This window comes from Manis javanica, chromosome 12 (assembly GCF_040802235.1).
Source record: "Manis javanica isolate MJ-LG chromosome 12, MJ_LKY, whole genome shotgun sequence".
Taxonomy (NCBI): domain Eukaryota; kingdom Metazoa; phylum Chordata; class Mammalia; order Pholidota; family Manidae; genus Manis; species Manis javanica.
In genome coordinates, this window is record NC_133167.1 from 39,377,425 (window position 1) to 39,395,081 (window position 17,657).

The window sequence follows — 17,657 nt, forward strand, 5'->3', positions numbered from 1 at the left end:
TAGGTTATGATGCAATAGCAAACTGCTCAACATCTCAATGGCTTATATGTTTATTGCTCACTCACATTGGGTGTTGTGAGATCATGGCTCTGCTTCATGTCATCTTCACTCTGGCACCAGGAACAGGCCCTGTCTGAGAAACTGCTCATCTTGGAAGAGGGAAAAGAGATAGTGAATGACAAGTTGGCTTTTAAAGCTTCCACCCTCATTTAATTGGCCAAAGAAGGACAAATGGCCATCCTGAAGTCAACATACAGGAAGTATAATCCTCCCACAGGAAGGGGCAGTGACTATTTTGCACAACCATAGAACCTACTACACTAATATTGTGACTTTAATCTCAGGTGCATATAGAAACTACAATGTCCAGACCAGTCCTCTCTCCAACCCACATCAGTGCTACAACATTCACAGTACTTCAGCAAAGGTTGAGAATCGTTGAAAAAAGACCAGTTCTCTGAGGGATGACCTAATTATGGTAGACTTTGGTGAAAAAGGGTAACATGAAAAATGAAATAGATCTCTCTAATTTGAACAGTTTTGCTCCACTGGAGTTAATAAGGAGTCGCAGTTTAGATGTTTGCAGATGAACTAGGTATTTACAAAAAATTGAGTTTCCATTTGAACATTAATTTTTAAAATATTGCAAGAGAAAGAGTTGTAATGTAATAGAGCTACTACCACTATTCTCCTAAATAGATACTTAAAGTGTGTTAATTGCAAAACTTTATATCCTGTTCACCTTCAACATGTGATTTAAAAAAGCATAATGTTTTGTGTAATTAGAAAAAATTTTGGTTATTTTTTAACTAAAAAATAGACTTTGATATTAGTTAAGGTGAACATCTAAACTGGATTCATGCCATTAATATGATCTTCATTTTCATTTCCCAGGGGATTTTTTTTGTAAATTAAAAGAGAAGTTTTAAGCCCTAAGAAAATTCATAATTTAAAATGAGGTACTCAGAAAAAGAACTATTTTTCCCCTTGTGCTGCTGAAGAAATTATTGCCATTAAAAGCTGGATGGCCTAGGTGCTTAAGTAGCCAATATCCAATTTACTGGTGTGATTTTCTTAAAATTAAATATGTATTTCATGATGTCTTTCACGAAGACCTAAAGTTAGTATAGTTGGTATTATAACACTCACAGAATAAGTAACTCTACAGCAGATAAAAATTAAATTTGCACAAATATTGAGTATGTTGGAACAAAATAGGAACATAAAAGGTTTATTATGACCTTAACATTTTTCTTAAACATGTGAATATATTGCTTCGTTGCTAATGTTAACTCTAAGTTCATCATTTTAGGATTAGCATTTAACATGTTTTATGAATCACTTGTTTTTCCACACACAAAAAAAAAGTTTACAAAAACTTCAAAGTAAAATAAACAACAATTAAAGTCAGTGATCTTCACCCATCTCACCTTGGTGTCTTTTACCTAATAGTTCCCTCTATATTTAAACTTGGAGGAGGTAACAGATGCTTGTTAACTAAGAAATCTAATTTTTATTCTTAGTAGAAATGTTTCAGTGATTGATATTACCATAGTATGTATTGCATTGCTTCATAATGTTACATTGGGATCTTTGTCCAGAAGTCAGTTGGGAGCTCCAAAATGTTTGGAAGAGCCTGTGAGCCAGAACATCATTAGTCCTATGCAAAATGAAGTATTTTGTTCAGGAAAAATGGATATTTTATGGAAGAACTGTGAGTTTCTGGTAAATAGAATGTGCCATCTAGAAAGCCTTATCCAGTTCTTGAAAATGAACATCTTTTGCCTGCAAACTGAAAAGGATTTGAATCCACAGAAAACAGGTACAGAGAGAAGAGAATCATCAGCAAGTTGGTTTTGTATGGGTGCTTGATGGGCTTATGATTCTTTTCCCTTCCTGATCTTATTTCAACTGCTCAATGACCCTCCTGTGCTGTCTGGTAGCTTTTTTGAAGGATCAGCTGAAAACCGTACAGGAGGAGCATTCCAAGGACCTGAAGCTATTGCACCTTGAAGTGATGGATTTGTGCCAGCAACTACGAGATGTAAAAGAAGAAGACAAGGCACAAGACGAAGTGCAAAGGTTGACTGCCACCCTGGAGATTGCCTCAGAGACTAAGGTTTGAATCCAGACTCCTGAAACACAAATTCACTGTTAAGTGTCAGCTGGAGAAGGCAACTGACCCATAAAATTGACTTTTAAAAATAGGTGATGTTCTGTGTTGTACACCTGAAACTAATGTAATACTGTGTGTCAACTACCCCTCAATAAAAAATAATTATCTACAAAAAAAAAAAATAGGTGATGTTGATGTGAGGATTCTTGATGTTAGAAGTGTATCTCCATTGATAGCCTGAACTACTGTGTGTTATCAGTAATCGAGTATTTATAGAGTCCTTATCCTGTACATGTGACTGTGAGGATCCAGAGATGTGAAGTAGAGTCTGTGCTCTTCAAGAGTTTCTTTCCTGGCTGGGAGAACAAGGCAGAGCATGAAAAATTATAGAGAAACAATAAGGCATAGGAAATGTTAAAGGACAGGAAAGAGCAATAGAGAATATTGAAGTCATGTTTTGTGTTTAGGTGGGGATGAGAGGGCGCTATGCCATATCCAGATTAGACTACGAGGGGGACTTGAGCTGAACCTTTAGAAGGCAAAGTAAAGAGGTGAGGACATTTCAAGGAATACACGCAGAGGCAGCTAAGAATAAAGGCAGGAAAATAAACTGACAATTTTGTTTTCCCTTCCTGAGCCAGGCAGTATAGTAGATGTTCAACATGTTACTTTGTTTAATCTTTGTAAAATCTCATGATACAGAGTATTGTCCCCACTTTGATGATAAGCACACTGGGATCCAGAGAGAAGGCACTTCTCCAGGATCACACTTCCTTGTCTTCTTTCTGTAACCCATGTTTGAACACAGATCTTTCACTGGGTGTGGTTGGGAGGAAATGCATAAGGTAGCTGACAGGAGTGAGGATTTGTTCACAGGAAATAAGCTGGAAATTAACTAAAGATCACATTATAAAGAATCTCAAAATCAAGAATAAGTTGGGCTTGATCCTATAGTGACTGAGTTTTTTGATAAGTGACGAAATGAAAACAGGAAAACTAATCTGGCAATAATGTAGAATATTGGTTATAGGAGAAAAGGTTGGAGTCAGGGAAACCAATTAGGAATCAATGCATTATTTGAGGCCTGAGTCTTATTAGGTTTGAATAAGGTTGTGGTATTTTGAAAAGAAAGAGGAATATTGTGTGAAGAAGTATAAGGTAGAAAATGGCACTGGATAGGAGCTGAAGGTACGAAGAGGGCAAAAATGACTTTGAGGTTTACATCTCAGATTGTGGCACCATTAATAATAATATAAAAGAGAATAAATAGTGAAAGCTGTGTTTTTGATCCTCAACTCCTAACATGGATAATACTTGAAGTTAGAAGAAATGGAGTACTTACCAAAAAAATAAGAATATATCCTATAAGAAAACTTTCTATCAATTACCAGGTTCTCCTCTGATTATTGAAACATATAGCAAGTGAGTGTAACTAATCACTCTTTGTGATCTAAAAGGGGAAATGATAGAAGTCATGAATCAAAGTTATAAAATAACTTCTAAAAATATCTCATTGTAATAATTACTTCAGACTCACAGTAAGAAGTATTTATAGCCATATTCAGAATAGCATTTATACATTGCCAGAAAAAAGACTAGATTCAAACTGAGGCACCTATAGACAGTTTCTTCCTATCATTTCAAATTATTTATAAACTTTCCTCCTTCTACTTTTAGAAAAATGTAGCCATTATTGAAGAGGAACTGAAGACCACAAAACGTAAAATGAACCTGAGAATTCAGGAGGTAAGATAAAAAGATTCTGGGAGCAGGGGGACACTGGAATTTCAGAGAGGAAGTCAAGAAAGTAGATAGAATGAAAAATACTTCTAAAGAATAAGAAAAACATGTGACTGTGTAGTAGGAAGATTTTTTTTAATATGCGATATGAAATTTAAGTGAAAGTGCCTGCCCTTATATGTCATTAGGACTTCTTTTGCCTCAATACGGCCCTAAAACCAGAAATCAAAAATAAATGCTCTCTGAGTCAGGAGGGGAATAGTTATCACAAAATTCATATGGTCACCCATACAGGTAGAGTTACATGAACATCTTCATATAAAGACATTTTAAACTAAAGCTGTCTTTAAAAAGCTTGTAATAAGCCTGCTCATCTAATTTGATCTTGAAACCATTTCAGCCTAAGTTTAGTAGATAACAGGCTAGAAATTGTGAAGTAGGTGGCTGCTAAAAGTTGTCAGACTAAAAATTTGCAGCTGAAAACAGTAGAAGAGCCAGAATTACTAACTCATTATACTCTCACAGTGGCCTAAAAACCCCAATATTCCAGAATAATAATTGATGTTTATCGATATCAAAAGGGTCAAATTATTTTAAAAATACTCTCATGCACAACAGACAAATAGATACTTTTTAGAAAACTTTTCTCTCAAAATTGTTTTTTAAATTATGAATTACAATGCTAAAGGTGGTAAGTGTAGCTATCTGGAAAATTCTGTTATGTACTTTGTCAATAATTGGTGATAAAAACATGATTATTCATAGTTAAAATGTATAAAGTTTAGCACATTGTTTTTTAGATATTTAGATTTTTTTAGAGAAGTTTTAATTTTATAGAAAAATTACAGAGAAAACAAAGTTCCTGTAAACCTGCTTTCTCCATCCCCAAGAGATGGAGAATTACTAGTATCTTATTTTACTGCTATCCATCCATTCATTACATCTGATGAGCCAATACTCATATGTCATAATGAACTAAAGTCCACAGTTTACACTAAGGTTCACTCTTTGTTCATTACAGTATCAAACAGATAGTTTCACTGCCTTAAAAACGCTGTGTGCTCTATATATTCATCCCTGCCCACCTCTCTTCCTTTCCTCAGGCAACCACTGATCTTTTCACTGTCCCTGTAGTTTTGATATTGTTGGAATCATGCAATGTATAGCCTTTTTGAACTGGCTCCTTTCATTTAGCATATGCATTTAAAATTCCTTCTTGTCTTTTTGTGTTTGATAATGTATTTTATTGTTAAACAATATTCCACTGAATGGCTGTATCACAGTTTACCCATTTGCCTATTGAAGAACATTGTAGCTGCTTCTAAGTTATGAATAAAGCCAGTATAAACATTCATATATACATGCAGGTTTTTGTGTGGACATGTTTTCTACTCATTTGGGTAAATACCTACAGCACAATTACTCAATTGTATGGTAAGCTTATGTTTAGCTTTGTAAGAAACTGCCAGCCTGTCTTCCAAAGTGGTACCATTTTATATTCCCATCAGCAGCGAATGTGAGTTCCTGTCGCTACACATGCTCACCAGCATTTGATGTGGTCAGTGTTTTTAATTTTTGCCATTCTAATAGCTGTGTAGTGGTATCTTGTTTTAATTTTTAATTACCTAATGACATATGATACTGAACATCTTATATGCTTATTTGCCAGAGTAGAAGCTTTTCATTTTAATGAAATCCTTATGAAAATCTTGCCAGTTTTTTCCTTCAGGGATTGTACTTTTGGTGTTACGACTTAAAAGTCATCTCTAAACCCAAGGCCACCAAGATTGTTCTCCTCTGTTATCTTTTAGAAGTTCTATAGTTTCACTTTTTACATTTAGGTCTATGGTACATCTTGAATTTTTGTGAAAGATGTGAGATCTATATCTATATCTATATCTATATCTATATCTATATCTATATCTATATCTATATCTATATCTATCTATATCTATTCCAGTTCCAGCACTATTTGTTTAAGAGACTTTCATTGCAATTTATCATTACTTTTTATTGGGAAAGCCTTAATTCTGAGTGCTGTGATAAAATCTTAAATTTTCATTGAACCTATCAAGGACCTGCAAAAGGATTGTCCTAGTCAAAAGGCATTTTGAGAGTATTGAAGCAGGAAGGAATGTATTAGTGTGCTAGGACTGCCATAACAAAACACCACAGACAGTGGACTAAACAACAGAAATTTACTTCCTCATATTTCTGGGGGTATGAAGTCCAGGATCAAAGTGTTGGCAGGCTTGGTTACTCCTCTCTGCTTGGCTTGCATATGACTGCCTCTCACCATGTCCTGTCTTGCCTTTGTGTGTACATGTCCTGAGTAACAATTATTCCCAGTCCTCTCTTTTTACAAGGACACCAGTCAGGTTGGATTAGGGCTCACCCTAACAGCTTCATTATGGCTCAGTCACCTCTTGAAAAGCCCTATATCTAAATACAGTAACATTTTGAAATGCTGGGTCTTCAACATATGAATTTTGGGAAAATACAGTTCAGCCCATAACAGAGGGCTATACAAAGACAAAATAAATGTGGTATGTATCTTCCTAAGAGATTAGATGTACATAAAATCTAATTCTGATGAACATAAAGCAGATTGATTGCCTTTAATAATGCTTCAGAAGATAAATGGCTGATTAGAGAGAGGATTAAAGATGGTGTGAGAGATGAGACAGAGGCTTCCTCCTAAAACTGCATATAATAAGAAAAAATAATTAATACAACTAATACTGAAAGAGCAACAGGAAAGAGGACTGCGCAGGACTGCATACACCTGGAGAAAAGAGCAGACCTCACAGAACAGGATAACATACCAAAGCCATGGCCCAGCATAACCCAAGGCCTTTCCCCACCCCAGTTCTCCAGCGGAAGGAAGAGAAACAGAGCAGGGAGGGAGTGGAGGCCTGGAACTGCTGAATACCAGCTCCGGGGAGATCTGCTCTGGGAGCACAAACCTACATTTCATGGTGCTTTCATGACACTCTCATGATTAGGGGGTTGGAAAGCTAAGACAGGGAGAATTCCTGGAGACACTGAAGTTCCAGCCACTTGTGGAAAGCAGGGATCCATATCCAGCTGCTCTGGGACAAAAGAAAGGTGGGCAGTCTAGAGACTTCCTAACAGCAAGAGGGCTGCTAAAGGGGCAAGGATTGCACAGAGCTTACTGCTCAGGATAAAAGACAGGTAGACAAGATTGCCCAGGTGCTCTTTGCCCAACAGGTTGGGAGCTTTCACAATCTTCAGGCGCTCCAGTTCCCTGGCTCCCTACACAGCTCCAAGGACCCTCCCCATGATATGCAGCCTACTGTGCCTTTCTACCAGCCAGCTCCACCCGGCTCACAAACCAGCAAACCCAACCCTGGAATTAAGCCAGCCAGAGGAAAGACCTGTCTGTAGCAACTACAAACACAAAGCATAGAGGCTTACACCTCTGGGCTGGGCCTACTGGTTCAGGCAGGGGAGACAAGCATAGCAGCCAGGAAGCAGGAAACAGCTCTTTCCTCCCCCAAGGCACCAATGCCACTCCCCTGCAACCCCAGACATTGCTTCAGGGACTGAGCAGCTCCAGAGAGTAGAGCTACTGGACACTAGAGGGTGCCATTTACAAATATGAAACATGAAAGAAACCTACTTCAAAGTAAAATTATTAATACAACTCCTGAGAAAGATTTAAATGACATCGACCTCATGAATCTTCCTGAAAGGGAGTTCAAAATAAAAATCATTAACATCCTCATGGAGGTACCAAAAAATATTCAAGAAATCAGGAATGAATTCCAGTCGGAGATCCAATCATTGAAGAGCACAATGGAGGGTATTAAAAGCAGATAAGATATGGTGGAGGAGACAATAAATGAAATAGAAACTAGAGAAGAGGAATACAAATAAGCTGAGGCACAGAGAGAAAAAAGGATCTCTAAAAATGAAAGAATATTGAGAGAACTGTGTGACAAATCCAAATGAAACAATATTCGCATTATAGGGTTACCAGAAGAAGAAGAGAGAGAGAAAGGGACACAAAGTGTCTATGAGGAGGTAATTGCTGAAAACTTCCCGAATCTGGGGAAGGAGATAGTCTCTCAGGCCATGGAGGTGCACAGATCTCCAAACACAAGGGACTCAAGGAAGATAATACCAAGATATATATTAATTAAAATGGCAAAGATCAAGGATAAGGACAGTCTATTAAAAGCAGGCACAGAGAGAAATAAGATCACATACAAAGGAAAGCCCATCAGGCTATCATCAGACTTCTCAGCAGAAACCTTACAGTCCAGAAGGGAGTGACATGATGTATTTAATGCAATGAAGAAGAAGGGTCTCAAACTGAGATTACTTTATATGGCAAGATTATCATATAAATTTGAAGGAGGGATTAAACAATTTCCAGATAAGCAAAAGCTGAGAGAACTTACCTCCCACAAACCATCTCTACAGTGTATTTTGGAGGGACTGCTATAGATGGAAGTATTCCTAAGGTTTAATAGCTGTCACCAGAAGTAATAAAACCACAGTAAAGAAAGTAGAACAACTAATTACTAAGCAAATGCAAAATTAAATTAACTATCCACAGAGTCAATCAAGGGACAGACAAAAAGTACAGAATATGAAACCTAATATATATAGAATAGAGGAGGAAGAAACAGGAGGAGGAAAAAAAACCTTTTAGATTGTGTTTGTAATAGCATATTAAGTGAGTTAAGTTAAACTCTTAGACAGTACAAAGTTAACCTTGAACCTTTGGTAATCACTAATCTAAAGCCTGCAATGGCAATAAGTACATACCTATCAATAATCACCCTAAATGTAAACGGACTGAATGCACCAACCAAAAGACATAGAGTCACTGAATGGATAAAAAAATAAGACCCATCTATATGCTGCCTATAAGAGACACACTTTAAACCCAAAGACATACACAGGCTAAAAGTTAAGGGATGGAAAAATATATTTAATGCAACTAAAAGGGAAAAAAGAGGTGTTACAGTACTTGTATCAGACAAAATAGACTTCAAAAGAAAGAAAGTCACAAGAGACAAACAAGGACCTTACATAATGATAAAAGGGTCAATCCACCAAGAAGATATAACCATTATAAATATCTATGTGCCCAACACAAGAGCACCTACATATGTGAAACAAATACTAACAGAATTAAAAGGGGAAATAGAATGCAATACATTCATTATAGGAGACTTCAACACTCCCCTCACTCTGAAAGACAGAACAACCAGACAAAAAATAAGTAAGAAGACAGAGGCACTGAACAACACATTAGAAGAGATGGATTTAACAGACATCTACAGAACTCTACACCCAAAAGCAGCAGGATACACATTCTTCTCAAGTGCACATGGAACATTTTCAATAATAGATCATATACTAGGCCACAAAAAGAGCCTCAGTAAATTCAAAAAGATTGAAATTGTACCAACCAGTTTCTCAGACCACAAAAGTATGAAACTAGAAATAAATTATGCAAAGAAAGTGAAAAATCCCACAAACACATGGAGGCTTCACAACATGCTCTTAAATAACCAATGGATCAATGACTAAATAAAAACAGAGATCAAGCAATATATTGAGACAAATAACAACAATAATTCAACACCGCAAAATCTGTGCACGGAGCAGAGGCCATGCTAAGAGGAAAGTATATTGCAATACAGGCCTATCTCAGGAAAGAAGAACAACCCCATATGAACAGTCTAAACTCACAATTAACGAAACTAGAAAAAAAAGAACAAATGAGGCCCAAAGTCAGTAGAAAGAGGGACATAATAAAGATTAGAGCAGAAATAAATAAAATCGAGAAGAATAAAACAATAGAAAGAATCAATGAAAGCAAGAGCTGGTTCTTTGAGAAAATAAACAGAATAGATAAACCCATAGCCAGAATTATCAAGAAAAAAGAGAGTCTACTCACATAAACAGAATCAGAACTGAGAAAGGAAAAATCACTACGGACACCACAGAAGTACAAAGAATTATTAGAGAGTACTGTGAAAAATTATATGCTAACAAACTGGATAGCCTAGAAGAAATTGACAACTTTCTAGAAAAATACAATCTTCCAAGATTGACCCAGGAAGAAACAGAAAATCTGAACAGACCAATTACCAGCAACGAAATTGAAGTGGTAATCAAAAAACTACCTAAGAACAAAACTCCTGGACCAGATGGGTTCACCACTGCATTTAGTGAAGACCTAATACCCATCCTCCTTAAAGTTTTCCAAAGAGTAGAAGAAGAGGGAATACTTCTTAACTCATTCTATGAGGCCAGCATCACTCTAATACCAAAACAAGGCAAAGACACCACATAAAAAGAAAATTACAGACCAATATCCCTGATGAACATAGATGCAAAAATACCCAACAAAATATTAGCAAACCAAATTCAAAAATTCATCAAGAGGATGATACATCATGATCAAGTAGGATTTATTCCAGGGATGCAAGGATGGTACAACATATGAAAATCCATCAACATCATCCACCACATCAACAAAAAGAAGGACAGAAACCACATGATCATCTCCATAGATGCTGAAAAAGCATTCGACAAAATTCAACATCCATTCATGATAAAAACTCTCAACAAAATGGGTATAGAGGGCAAGTACCTCAACATAATAAAGGCCATATATGACAAATCCACAGCCAACATCATACTTAACAGCAAGAAGCTGAAAGCTTTTCCTTTAAGATTGAGAACAAGACAAGGAAGCCCACTCTCTCCACTTCTATTCAGCATAGTACTGGAGGTCCTAGCCATGGAATTCAGACAACACAAAGAAGTAAAAGGCCTCCAAATTGGCAAGGAAGAAGTTAAACGGTCCCTGTTTACAGATGACATGATATTGTACATTAAAAAACCAAAAGAATCCACTCCAAAACTACTACATCTAATATCTGAATTCAGCAAAGTTGCAGGATACAAAATTAATACACAGAAATCTGTGGCATTCCTATAAACAAATGATGAACTAGCAGAAAGAGAAATCAGGAAAACAATTACATTCACAATTGCATCAAAAAGAATGAAATACCTAGGAATAAATCTAATGAAGGAAATGAAAGACCTATACTCTGAAAACTACAAGAAACTCATGAGAGTAATTAAAGAAGATACCAATAAATGGAAACACATCCCGTGCTCATGGATAGGAAGAATTAATATTGTCAAAATGGCCATCCTGCCTAAAGCAATCTACAGATTCAATACAATTCCTATCAAAATACCAACAGCATTCTTCAATAAACTAGAGAATATCATTCTAAAATTCATATAGAACCACAAAAGACCCCAAATAGCCAAAGCAATCCTGAGAAGGAAGAATAAAACTGGGGATATTATGCTCCCCAACTTCAAGTTCTACTACAAAGCCACTGTAATCAAGACAATTTGGTACTGGCACAAGAACAGACACACAAACCAATGGAACAGACTAGAGAGCCCTGATATAAACCCAACTATATTTGGTCAATTAGTATATGATAAAGGAGCCATGGACATACAATGGGGAAATGACAGCCTCTTCGACAGGTAGTATTGGCAAAATTGGACAGCTACATGCAAGAGAATGAAACTCGATTACTGTTTAACCCCATATACAAAAGTGAATGCAAAATGGATCAAAGACCTTAATGTAAGTCATGAAGCCATAAAACTCTTAGAAGACAACATAGGGAAAAATATCCTGAATATAAGCATGAGCAACTTCTTCTTGAGTACATCTCCTTGAGCAAGGGAAACAAAAGCAAAAATGAACCCATGGGACTACATCAAACTAAAAAGTTTCGGTAGGACAAAGGACACCATCAACAGAACAAAAAGGCATCCTACAGTATGGGAGAATATATTTGTAAATGACATATCCAACAAGGGGTTAACATCCAAAATATATAAAGAACTTATATGCCCCAACACCCAAAAAGCAAATAACATGATTAACAAATAGGCAGAGGATATGAAGAGACAGTTCTCAAAAGAAGAAATTCAGATGTCCAACAGACACGTGAAAAGATGCTCCACGTCACTAATCATCAGGGAAATGCAAATTAAAACCACAATGAGATATCACAATGAGATATCACCTCATATGGCCAGCATCAAAAAGACTACGAACAACAAATGTTGGCGAGGATGCGGAGAAAGGGGAACCCTCCTACACTGCTGGTGGGAATGTAAAATAGATCAGCCATTGTGGAAAGCAATATGGAGGTTCCTCAAAAAACTAAAAATAGAAATACCATTTGACCTGGGGATCCCACTCCTTGGAATTTTCCCAAAGAATTCATCTTCTCAGATTCAAAAAGACATATGCATCCTTGTGCTTATTGCAGCACTTTTTATAATAGCGAAGATTTGGAAGCAACCTGTTGGGTCCATCAGTTGATGGATGCATAAAGAAGATGTGGTACATGTAGACAATGGAATACTATTCAGCCATAAGAAAGAAACAAATCCTACCATTTGCAACAACATGGATGGAGCTGGAGGATATTATGCTCAGTGAAATAAGCCAGGCAGAGAAAGACAAGTATCAAATGATTTCCCTCATTTGTGGAGTCTAACAATGAAGCAAAACTGAAGAAACAAAATAGCAGCAGACTCACAAACTCCAAGAAGGAACTAGTGGTGGGAGGGTGGATGGGGAGGGAGGGAGAAGGAGATTGAGGGGTATTATGTTTAGTACATATGGTGTGCGGAATCATGGGGAAAACAGTGTAGCACAGAGAAAGCAAATAGTGAATCTGTGGCATCTTACTACACTGATGGACTGTGACTACATTGGGGTATGGGTGGAGACTTGATAATACGGGTAAATGTTGTAACCACTTTGTTTTTTCATGTGAAACCTTCATAAGGGTGATATCAATAATACCTTAATAGAATATTTTTAAATAAATGGCTGATTAAACAAAAAATAATAATGCTTCAGAAATGACTATCAAATGAAGATTTCCTTTATAAAGCACTTAAATTATACCTGGAGCAAATCAAGCTATAATTTGATCCAGAACTAGAAAAATATATAAGCTACTCTGTATTATAATTTAATTATAATCTGATACACTTAGTATTAGATTATTATAAAATATAACCAAAAATAATAGCTATGGCTCATTCTTTAAAAATTTTTAATACTTAACTGATCATTGGATGAGGAAGGAATTTTTAAACTTGGAAAGAACAGAATTATGAAAAGCTCAATAGGTTTGACTCATAAAACTTAAAAATTTCTACATGTAAAAAAGCAAAAAGCGAAGGCAAAACTAATAAAATATAACAAAAATAGACTAAGAATTAATAATCTTCCCTTTTAAAGAACTTAAAATTGACTTTAAAAAACTCCAAAAAACAAACAAAAAATACAAGTGGGCAGATAACAGCTCAGAAAACATATAAAGAGCTAATAACTATATTAGAAAATGTTTAATCTTAGTAGTAACCAAAGAAATGAAAAATTATTTTTAAAATTTTATTTTCCATTTATTAGATTAGGATATATTTAAGAAAATAATACATAGTGCTGATAGGATTCATTCAAATGCTACTAATAAGAGGCTAAAATTGGTAGGAAAATTACAGTTATCAAAAATCTAAAAAATGCTTATACCTTTAACCTATTTGTTCCTTTTTTAGGAATTTATCCTAAGGAAATAATCAGAAATGGAATGAAGTACTTATTCACAAGCGTGTTCAGCAGAACAATATTTAGTGAAAAACTGGAAAAACCAAAATGTTCAATATTAGGGGTATGATTAAGAATATCATAGAACATTTCCAGATGGGCTATTTATATGTTTAATGCCGTCACATTTTTCATCTCTTTTTAAAAACTTTTAAATATTAAAAAAAAATCCATAGGAAAAATACGTATAAAATATATACGTATAATTCAGAGAAAATTTAAAAAGGGTACTTTTATGTCATCTTAACTGGAGCTTAAAAAAGAATTTCTTTTAGTTTAAAATCACATCAATAATAGCATTCTGCAATTCCATTTAAATTAGAAAGGATCTGTTTACTCATGATAAAAGAGACGGTTCCTTTTTTACATCTTCATTTCACTCATTTTGTAGTCATTTATTGAGAGAAAGAAGATCAGTGTACCCCAATTCTTAAAAAGTCAGTTTTGCTTGCTACTTAAGAGTTGCTTCATTATTTGTTTAGACCCTTACATTCTGAAACAATTGTGACAGCTTTCAGAGGTATATTTACAATACTATGGGATAAATATATATATATGAATAAATCAAAGTATAGGAAATCCGTTACAGGAATTGATTTTGGCAGGCACTGCCCTAGTCTCATGTTACATGGCTGTGGATAGCAAAAAGATAAAGCTGATCTAATGGTTGAAGCAAAGAGTAACAATAGTAAAATAATCAGGGATGTGTTTACATGGCTGTTTTTAATTCTCATGATTTGTTTTAGCATAGTATTTTTGTCTTCATCATACTTGTTATTTAATGTACCTACATGTAATTTAGAATTTTTCAAATTCTGAGTCCCCAAGGCAATTAGTAGCTCCAAATCATAATACCAATAATTGGATTATATAATCATTATTATTTTAGCCAATAGCTGTCCTTCACTACAGAATTATAAAAAGGTTTCTACATAAGGAATTTGTAAATGATTTTATTGCTATAACGTGTAGTGCCAGTATAGTAGCCACTAGCCTCATATAGGTACTAAAACTTAAATGAGTTAAAATTAAGTAAAATTAAAGATTCAATTCCTCACTCAATCTGACTACATTTCAAGTGGCAGCCGCCACTGCTGATACTTTGTTGGAGAGTGCACAGAAAGCTCTGTAGGACAGCACTGTTACAAGACACTGCGTTCTGCTGAGATCTTTAACTGTAACATATAAACTTCCCGTTCTCCCTTCAGGGATGTTAAGATCGAAAATCTGCATTATACAAGTGCTGTACGGTAGTTTACTAATAATCTTTACCTTACAGAAAAGGAGTTTTTCTTATAAAATTCAAGGTGCAAATTTTGCAAAGGAAGTGCATTGCCCTGCATAGGCCTATCCAGACCACCCAAGAGCTACTTGAACAGGAGCAGCAGAAAAAAGGAGAGTTGGAGACTGCGACCTCACAGCTCAAGTCTGATCTAAGTATGAAAATAGATGCTAGAAATTATACTTTTGTTTTTTGAGATTTCATGCAAAGACTCTTAAGAACCCAAATTCTTGAAGTGGCCAGTGTTACCAGTATTTCCCACATGTAAATGCCTGAATGTAAAAAATTGCTAATTTCTATTCTGTCTGTGGCACTGAGAAAAAAGAGAACGTTGGCAATAAAGTAGAATTTGTAAACAATTCTTTTTTGTTGAGATAAAATAAACTTCTCTTTATTTAGATTTTTTTCTGATTTAAGTGCAGACTTGGGAACATTTGGTTTCCATAGAAATTTAGATTTAATATTGGATAATAGAATGCTAATAAGGAAATAAGGCCATTAATCTTTGCTAAGCTACCAATTCTAACCATTTATCATGTTAGACTTACCATTCATCAGGTTACCAATCTATTTTGTATTTTGTATTTTGTATTTGTAAAAATGGATTGGTTGTAAGGTACCTTCGAACTTAATCTCCTTGTTTTACAGATAAGGAAACAGTCCTTAGAGGTGGTAGAGCTAAGAAATGGAAGAGTCCAGTCTTGGTCTCAGTTGCTCAGAGTCATGCTTCTTCCAACCCATCAGCCCTTGTCACATTACTATTATTAATAGATAATTGTAAAACAGTTTTCAGATAGTCTCAACTATAAAGATCACAAAGAGTGACAGTGCAGTGCATCCCACATGAATGACGCTTCATAGTTTACACAGAGCTTTCACATAAATGATCTCATCTAACACAGAAAACTATACTTCCCAAAGTCACAAAATGAATTAATGGCAAAGCAAGGCCGGAACCTGGATCTTATAACTCTGATCCCAGCGTTCTTGCCAGTGTGCGTTCCCTGTTCTCTGGCTGTAATGGGGACAGGGAATACCAAAAGAGAAGTCAAAATTATAAAAAAAAAAAATAGAGTAATCCAGTCAATGTTTTGACTTACTGCTTTTAGCAGAAGGTGCTCTTTTTTCCTTACAGTTGTTGCAGAGTGGATTACTTTTTCTTTATAACTGCTGAGTAGTGAATTACTCTGAAATTCTCACTGATAATGTCCCAAGGTAATTTTCTGTCTTTCTTTGATGGCGTGGCTACAAAAATGCAAGTTACATTTTATGGTACTGCTGCATTATCTCATTTGAGCCTCACAACAACCCTGTGAGAAAGATAAAATATATTTATATAGCTCATTCCACAGAAGAATAAAATGATCTGTAGATAAGCACCCACAGCAAATAGGATACGTGGGACTAAAACACAGATCTTTCTATTGTATTAGTCGTCCTGATTAAGTGATTTTTTAAATATTATTTTCTCATTGCATTAATGCTTTAATTTGAATTTTGTGAAGAATATATAGAAGACCATTAAAAATGATGATTAAAACAACAGTAATTCAAACTAACATGAGGAAACAGAAGCCTGTCTGAATACCAACTCTCTTTACATGCATATAATAAAAGAAGTGCCTTTAGATACTAGCTTCAATGAATTAAAACAATTATTTATTAACAATTGTTAATGTGTTTATTAGCAATAAACATTTACAGATATAGAGAGAAAGACACTCATATACTAATTTTAGATGAGAGGAATTTTCTAAATAGATTACATAATTCATCTTCTAAAAAATTTTTTTACTTTGTCTTTTTGATCCTTTACATATTTTAAATTAGAAATCACTCTATTGGAAATGAGTCTTGGACTCGTATGTTCAAAAGCGTAGTTTTTCTAAGTATACTCTACAAAAAATATGCAACTTTATAATTTTCTGGGTTTAGAGTATTTAAGTTATACATAACGAATAGATCTTTATGAATTTTCTATGAAGGCAAAACATTACTGTCAGAAAAGTTTACATCTTTTGGTTACTAGTACACAATGCCATACTACTTCCCTATTTCTCTCGGTAGTGTTATTTTTATTGTATATACTCTCTGAGTGGTTTCAAATCTTTCTTTTTCCACACAAAATCATCCTCCCGAGCTCCAGATGGTATCTGACTGCCAACTGAACATCTATATTTGGATGCCTTGCAAATACGTCAAAGCACATAATGAAAACTTAAGTATAGCAGTCATTCTTACTCATTCTAACCCCCACACATGCTCCTTGCCCCGTATTCCATATTTAGTTGAAGAGTACACCACCCATCACACTGTTCATATCTGAACACTAGAAATTTTCCTTGACTCATCTTTTGCATTTACCCCACCAGTCAGCCACCAAGTCCTGACAGTTCTCCCTGCTTGTTATTTCATGAGTCTGTTTTCCTCTGCATGCCATTGCCATTACCTTAAAACCAGTTCTCATTGTTTCATACTTCAGTTACTGTGACAGCTGCTAACCGAATCTCCTTATCTTTATTGAGCCTCTGTTAGTGTGATCTCTCTAACGAAAAACTTTTAATGTATGCCTCTCTGGCTTAAAATCCTTGAGAGATTCATCATCATCTATGCATGGGATAAAATGTGACGTCAGTTAACATTGCACATGCCTTTGGTCTCATTTCTTGATTATTCCGTGACTTTGTTTCCAGCCTATAAAAATATATTGATATGACAGAAAGCCTTACATTCTCCTTACGTCTGCAAAATACAGACTAAAAAAAAAACTCAGGAAAAAAATACTGTGGGATTTCAATGTATTTAGT

The 17,657-nt window shown here is 35.3% G+C and overlaps 1 protein-coding gene across 1 annotated transcript; it reads left to right on the top strand.

The window, feature by feature from the left end:
- Positions 1–1,789: 1,789 nt before the first annotated feature.
- On the top strand, positions 1,790–16,235 carry LOC140843046 (coiled-coil domain-containing protein 150-like). The gene is made up of 3 exons (XM_073218421.1): positions 1,790–2,119; positions 3,794–3,862; positions 14,848–16,235. Exons 1-3 carry the CDS (start codon positions 1,919–1,921, stop codon positions 14,911–14,913), a joined length of 336 nt encoding a protein of 111 aa, XP_073074522.1. The 5' UTR covers positions 1,790–1,918; the 3' UTR covers positions 14,914–16,235.
- The last annotated feature ends 1,422 nt before the right edge of the window (positions 16,236–17,657 follow it).

Coding starts and splice junctions, on each gene's coding strand:
- LOC140843046 (XM_073218421.1), top strand. CDS start 1,919: ATGACCCTCCTGTGCTGTCTGGTAGCTTTTTTGAAGGATCAGCTGAAA. Junction 2,120..3,793: donor AGATTGCCTCAGAGACTAAG/GTTTGAATCCAG, acceptor TTCTACTTTTAG/AAAAATGTAGCCATTATTGA. Junction 3,863..14,847: donor TGAACCTGAGAATTCAGGAG/GTAAGATAAAAA, acceptor TTTACCTTACAG/AAAAGGAGTTTTTCTTATAA.